This window comes from Cebus imitator, unplaced genomic scaffold, assembly GCF_001604975.1.
Source record: "Cebus imitator isolate Cc_AM_T3 unplaced genomic scaffold, Cebus_imitator-1.0 Scaffold296, whole genome shotgun sequence".
NCBI classification, from domain to species: domain Eukaryota; kingdom Metazoa; phylum Chordata; class Mammalia; order Primates; family Cebidae; genus Cebus; species Cebus imitator.
This window is the reverse complement of record NW_016107611.1, coordinates 1,437,765-1,444,714: the sequence shown is the minus strand read 5'-3', so window position 1 is coordinate 1,444,714 and position 6,950 is coordinate 1,437,765. Positions and strand designations below refer to the sequence as shown.

The following is a 6,950-nucleotide window of genomic DNA, read 5'->3' as shown; positions in this document are numbered from 1 at the left end:
TGGAGTCTTGCTCTGTCACCAGGCTGGGGTGCAGTGGCGTGATCTCGGCTCACTGCAACCTCCACCTCCCAGGTTGAAGTGATTCTCCTGCCTCAGCCTCCCGAGTAGCTGGAATTACAAGGGCCCACCACCACATCCTGCTAATTTTTGTATTTTTAGGAAAGATGAGGTTTCACTATGTTAGCCAGGCTGGTCTCAAACTTTTGACTTGAGGTGATCCACCTGCCTCAACCTCCCAAAATGCTAGGATTACAGGCGTGAGCCACCGTGCCCGGCCCATGTATGTATATCTCAAGTATGTTAAATTCCACAGAGAGGAAGGGAGCAATGATGATGGCATTTTTAAAGGACACTTGACAGAGCCTGGGAAACAAGACTTCCCTGACAACTGAGATCTGACAGACAGGCAGTAGTGAACCAGGTATGGAAAGAGGTCATACGGAAGTCCTGTGGCCGGGGCGTGCATGCGTCAGCGGAATAATAGCAAGGAGGCCAAAATGACTTGCACGAACGAACAAGGCAGAGTGTGGGGTGGCGCTGAGTCTAGAGGAGGGGCAACGGCCAAGCCATGCAGGGCCCAAAGGCCAAAGTAAGGAGCCTGGGCTTTCTCTCAAGGGCACTTAGGAGCCATGGAGGTACTCTGAGCAAGGAAGGGACAAGGTCAGTTTTGCGCTTTTGAAAGGCCTCTCAGATCCTTCCGGGTAGGATAGATTGGAGGGGCCAGAACTGGCGGCCGGCAGACCAGGGAGGAGGCTGGGGCGGTAACACAAGAGTAAATGGGGAATGCCTATGTAAATGTCATCTAACAGAACCGAAGCTAGTAAACAGGTGCCATTTCAAGCTGGAATACCAAGGATACACTGGAGGTTTTTGTTTGTTTGTTTGTTTGCTTGTTTTTTTGAGATGGAGTTTTGCTCTTGTTGCCCAGGCTGGAGTGCAGTGGCACGATCTTGGCTCACTGTAACCTCCACCTTCTGGTTTCAAGTGATTTTCCTGCCTCAGCCTCCTGAATAGGTGGGACTACAGGTATGTGCCACCACGCCCAGCGAAGTTTTTCATATTTTTAGTAGAGATGGAGTTTCACTGTGTTGGCCGGTTGGTTCTTGAGCTCCTGACCTCATGATCCACCTGCCTCGGCCTCCCAAGGTGCTGGGATTACAGGCTCGAGCCACCAAGCCCAGCTTAGGATACACAGGAGTTAAACAGGTGAGGAGGGGGCATTTTAGGCTAAAGCCCGGTGGTGACAGAAACAGAGGACAGTGGAGCTGTCCAAGGATGAGGCTGAGTGGTGAGACCACAAGGGTCTTTTAGGCCAGTGATAGTCTGGTCTTCTCCCCAAAAGCAAGTGAAGCATCAAACAGGAGACAGAAGTGGTCAGATTTCACTTTATATTCACTCCTCTTTTTTTTTTTTTTTTTTTTTTGGAGACAATCTTGCTCTGTCACCCAGGCTAGAGTGCAGTGGCACAATCTCCACGCACTGCAGTCTCCTCCTCCCAGATTCAAACAATTCTCATGCCTCAGCCTCCCGAGTAGCTGGGATTACATGCACACACCACCACGCCTGGCTAATTTTTCTATCTTTAGTAGAGACGGGGTTTCACCATTTTGGCCAGGCTGATCTCAAACTTGCAACCTCAGGTGATCCACCCACCTCAGCCTCCCAAAGTGCCAGGATTACAGGTGTGAGCCACCACACCCAGCCAACTTAATACTCACTCCTGTTGTATGCCAAGCCAAACCTCAAGAGCTCTTCCGGGCATGGGGAAGCCAGCAATAAGCAAAACAGACAACATTCTGAAGGTGGCCGGTCTAACGCCAGTACTGGCATTACAGAGATTTCCCTTCTTCTTGCTAACACCCAACTGGCACTGACCAAATGACACAGTATGCTACGACACACAGAAGCCCTTGGGATCTTATCAATGATTATGCTCAAGAAACGATTAACAAATATACTCCTGAGGAAATGAAGCTCTTGTCCTGGCATACTTCCAAGCCCAGATTTTATCAGGATGACCAGCTTCGGCCCCCAACCCAGGGTCCCTCACCCCAGGCGAAAGGCCAGTTACTCACAATCTTTTCATAATACTCCCGTCTCCGCTCTGCCCGCTTCTTGTAGTCGACCATCATGCCTCGAAGCTTCCGCTCATGCTTCCTAGCCTCGTGCCACATTGTGGTGAGGCCAAGCCTGGGGCCTCAACCTGAGGGATGAAGGTATCAGGAGCGTCAGATAGGCTGTGAAAACTATATGGGCAGAATCAAAGTCATCTAACAAGTTGGTGACAGAGTCGATCTCAAACAACACATCTCTTAGGTTCAGGGAGCAGGGGTATGGCTTCAGAACGGTGTGCCAGATGTCCAAGTCCATCTCTAACAACTTCCATTTGGCAACTTGGGCAATCTGAAAAACCCTTAGGTGATTCTGAGGTGAGCATCCCTGGGAAAGGGGTGTCCTAGATTCCACGCGCTGGAGTCAGGGATGCATGGTTTTGAAACATTAGTAGTGTTTGAAGTCAAGTCAGAAGGCAAACCCTGAGCACCTAAGGCTGGATCTCAAGGGAAAGAGAAGAACTGAAAAGGCTCCCCCATGCTAGATGAGGAGGAAAAGGATGAGGGCAGGGGAAAGAAATCGGAGAAAGCCTTTAAGGGAGCAAGCGCAGTTGTACGAAGGTGGAGGTCGAGGACGGGTGAAGGATGTGGCGGAAGATGAAGATGCTAGAGCGGGAACATGGGGAGGGGGTACTGCAAGGAGACCAGAGTGAAGCTGAGGTCTAAAGAGGGGATCTAGATGCCGTCGTAGAGACAGTATCCCAGGAAAAACAGGGTAGAGCCTGAGAGAGGCGGAGCTGGCTGGCGGGAGGGCGTGGGCTGAGCTTGGGGGCAGGGCTTGCGTGCGAGGGAAGAGACCGAGGGGTTGCACCGGGCTTGTGGATCGCGTCGCGGCCGGATGATTTGGGCTAGTTTTGTTTGTTTTTTTTGTTGTTGTTGTTTTTTGACAAGGGGGCGGTGCCTCTGACAGGCTGCTGGGCCGAAGGCCGAGAGAGACGCGGCGACTTCTGGCCCACAGCCGGGGCAAGGGCGCGGCCTTCGGCCCATCAGGCCGAAAGGGGTGAGGAACAAGCGATCACGGGGCCGGGACGCAGCAGAGGCCCACAGCAGCATGGGGAGAGCCCGAGGAAAGGAAGAAGCTGGGCTGACGCCTGCCCGAAAGCCGGAAAGTCGAGCCCGCCGCCTGCACTCACCGGCTGGTTGCAGCCTCCCACCGCTGCGCTAGCGCGCGGCCCGCACCGGAAACGGAAATGGAAGACTGCGGTAGGGGGAGGGGGCGGAGTGAGGTGGAACGCCGCGCAGCGCACTTCCGCCGACGTGAGGGGCGGGTCCTAGAGTCGAGAGGGGCGGAGTCCATAGGGAGAAGTGGTTTATTTTTTGAGACAGGGCTTCGCACTGCCACCCAGGGTGGAGTGCAGTGGTGCGGTCTCAGCTCACTGCAACGTCCACCTCCCGGGCTCAAGCGATCCTCCCACCTCAGCCTCTGAAGTAGCTGGGATTACAGGCGCGCACCACTACGCCCGGCTGATTTTTCTATTTTTTGTTGAGATTGGGTTTCGTCATGTTGCCCAGGCTGGTCTCAAGCGATCCTCCCGCCTTGCCTCCGAAAGTCCTGGGATTACAGGCGTGAGCCCCCAGCCTGAAGGCTTTCTTTGCTGCGTAAAGGACTGGGGCGTTTCCCAAGCGCAGAACAGACGAGACCCCCGAGGCTCAAAAACTCATCTTTATTGGGAAGACTCTAACAACCTACCCCCCACCTTCAAGTCTCGGGAGGGAGGGCCGTGGACCTGCCCCCTCCTCTCATATGTACAGTCTTTTCCGAAACCGACTGGAGAAGGTCCCCCCACATGTGGGGGCAGAGGCAGCTGTAACAAGCTAGTGCACGAGAGCCATACCCTTTCCTCTCGGGACTCAGTTTCCTCATCTGTAAAATGGGCTCAAGGGGAAACCTGTGCAACGGAGCTTCTCGCCAAGGCTGAATATGTCCGCTTCAGAAGCATGAGGAAGACCAATCCAAGGGTGGGCCAAGGGGATGGGGATGCTGGACATCCTGATTGGGATTGCACAGCTCCTCCACCCCTCTCCCCACCCAGTGCCCCTCCTCCGGCACCACGGGGCTACGTGGCTTCAGGCCCGGGGGACATGAGGCCGCCTCCGAAGGCTGCCTCGCGGTACTGATTGGGGAACATGTTGCTGCCCACGAGGCTGGCGGTGCCTCCGTCCCCGGGGCCCGGGCCCTGGTAGGAGTCCAGTGTCAGCGGCTCAGGGCCGGGGTGCTCCCCAACCACAGCCCCAGCACCCCCAGTGGACACAACAGCGCTGGCGTGTGGCGGCGCCGGGGGCAGCAGGTCCAGCATGGTCAAGAGTGGGGGGGGGTCATACGCAAAGCCATCGTCCAGGAGGTCAGGCCCGCCAGGGGGCTCCAGGCCTGGCAGGGACACGGTGCCAGAGAAGAAGTCTGGGTCTGGCAGCAGGGCTGACGGCGGGAGAAACGGGCCTATGAGGATGAAGAGAGAGAAGTGCAGTGTGATTTAGGGCGAACTTCTGACCAGGCCCTAACTCAAATGCCCCATCCCTGCAAAATGTGATATCAAGGTGGCCTCTTTTTTTTTTTTTTTTTTTTTTTTTTTTTAGATGAACTCTCATTCTGTTGCCCAGGCTGGAGTGCAGTGGCATACTCTTGGCTCACTGCAACCTCTGCCTCCCCAGTTCAAGTGATTCCCCTGCCTCAGTCTCCCAAATAGCTGAAACTACAGGCAAGTGCCACGCCCAGCAAATTTTTGTCTTTTTGATAGAAGCGGGGTTTCACCATGTTGGCCAGGCTGGTCTCGAACCCCTGACCTCAGGTGATCCACCTGCCTTGGCCTCCCAAAGTACTAGGATTACAGTTGTGAGCCACTGTTCCTGGCCTTAAGGTACCCTCTTAATCCCAAGGAGAATCCATGTGGGACTATCACCATTCTCAGAGAATAAGTTAACTGAACGCCAAGCATGGTGGTTCACGCCTGTAATCCCAACACAACACAGCAAGACCCTGTCTCTACAAAAAAATTATTTAAAAGTTAGCTGGGTATGGTGGCGCACACCTATAGTCCCAGCTACTTGGCAGGATGAGGCAGGAGGATCACTTGAGCCTCGTTTAAGGCTGCAGCGAAGCAGGGTGCGGTGGCTCAAGCCTGTAATCCCAGCACTTTGGGAGGCCGAGGCAGGTGGATCAGGAGGTCAAGAGATCGAGACCATCCTGGTCAACACGGTGAAACCCCGTCTCTACTAAAAATACAAAAAATTAGCTGGGCATGGTAGCGCGTGCCTGTAATCCCAGCTACTCAGGAGGCTGAGGCAGGAGAATTGCCTGAACCCAGGAGGCGGAGGTTGCAGTGAGCCAAGATCGCGCCATTGCACTCCAGCCTGGGTAACAAGAGCGAAACTCCGTCCCAAAAAAAAAAAAGAAAAAATAAGGCTGCAGCGAAGTATGATCACACCACTGCACTCCAGCCTGAGCAACAGAGCATGAGCTTATCTCTAAAAGTAGTGATAATAACAAGTAAACTAAGGCACCGAGGGAATGTAACTGGAAAGCTCACACAGCTGTTGTGGAGCTAGGGTTGACGCCATCCACCTACACGGCCGTGGAGAGTTTTCCCCAAGAGTGAGAAAGGAGAAGACGTTCCAAAGCCCCACAATATAGAGAGACAACCCAAAAAGTGAAAGCTCCAGACTGAGGCCAGGCGCGGTGGCTCACGCCTGTAATCCTAGCACTTTGGGAGGCCGAGGTGGGTGGATCACCTGAGGTCAGGAGTTCAAGATCAGCCTGGCCATCATGGAGAAACCCCATCTTTAAAAAAAAGAAAGAAAGAAAAGAAAGCTCCAGACCATGGGAGACGCAAGTTGGGAAGTCACCAGTCCCAAAATTGTAAGAAATAATAAGTGTCATTCTCGGGCATAATGGGGACTTAAGAAAAAATAAAAATCAAATTAAAAAGTTTCATTATAAGAGGGATTCTTGGGCCAGGCATGGTGACTCACGCCTGTAATCCCAGTACTTTGGGAGGCTAAGGCGTGCAGATCACCTGAGGTCAGGAGTTTTTTTTTTTTTTTTCTTTTTTTTGAGACAGAGTCTCACACTATCACCCAGGCTGTAGTGCAGTGGCGTGATCTTGGCTCACTGCAATCTCTGCCTCCTGGGTTCAAACAATTCTCCTGCCTCAGCCTCCTGAGTAGCTGGGACTACAGGTGTGTGCCACTATGCCCAGCTAATTTTTTTGTATTTTTAGTAGAGACGGGGTTTCACCACATTGACCAGGATGCTCTCGATCTCCTGACCTCATGATCCACCCACCTCGGCCTCCCAAAATGCTGGGATTACAGGTATGAGCCACAGTGCCCAGCCTGGGTTGGATTTTTTTGAGAAAGGGTCTCACTCTGTCGCCCAGGCTGAAGTGCAGTGGTGCAATCTTGGTTCACTGAAACTTCCACTTTCTGGGTTCAAGTGATTCTCCTGCCTCAGCCTCCCAAGTAGCTGGGACTACAGGTGTGCACCACCACACTTGGCTAATTTTTGTATTTTTAGTAGAAACCATGTTTTACCATGTTGGCCAGGGTGGTCTCAAATTCCTGGCCTGAGGCAGTCCACCTGTCTTAGCCTCCCAAAGTGCTGAGATTATAGGCATGAGCCACAGCTCTTGGTCCCTATGGACTATTTATGTGAGACGAGAAATAACGTTCTATCCTGTTGAAGCCCCTGTTATTTTGGGGTTTGTTATAAATACAGTTAAATGAGATCATAGGCTGGATGAGGTGGCTCACGCCTGTAATCCCAGCACTTTGGGAAGCTGAGGCAGGTGGATCACTTGAGGTCAGGAGTTTAGGACCAGCCTGGCCAACATGGTGAAATGCTGT

At 53.0% G+C, this 6,950-nt stretch overlaps 2 protein-coding genes across 5 annotated transcripts in view; both read right to left on the bottom strand.

Moving 5' to 3' along the window:
- The window catches only part of LOC108285330 (CLK4 associating serine/arginine rich protein), a 29,965-nt gene extending 26,621 nt beyond the window's left edge, over positions 1-3,344 (bottom strand). For all 4 annotated transcript variants that reach the window (XR_001817552.2, XR_001817553.2, XM_017502437.2 and 1 more), the window contains exons 1-2: positions 3,245-3,344; positions 2,076-2,203 (exon numbers count right to left, since the gene is read on the bottom strand). Coding sequence is in view for 2 of the 4 variants with exons in the window: in XM_017502437.2 (XP_017357926.1) it covers positions 2,076-2,174 (99 nt within the window). In the remaining 2 variants the exon portion in view is untranslated. The remainder of the gene's footprint in view (positions 1-2,075; positions 2,204-3,244) is intronic.
- Positions 3,345-3,756: 412 nt separating this feature from the next.
- The window catches only part of RELB (RELB proto-oncogene, NF-kB subunit), a 40,359-nt gene continuing 37,165 nt past the window's right edge, over positions 3,757-6,950 (bottom strand). Inside the window, exon 9 of the mRNA XM_037729158.1 lies at positions 3,757-4,583. Coding sequence (XP_037585086.1) covers positions 4,169-4,583 — 415 coding nt within the window. The 3' untranslated portion in view covers positions 3,757-4,168. The remainder of the gene's footprint in view (positions 4,584-6,950) is intronic.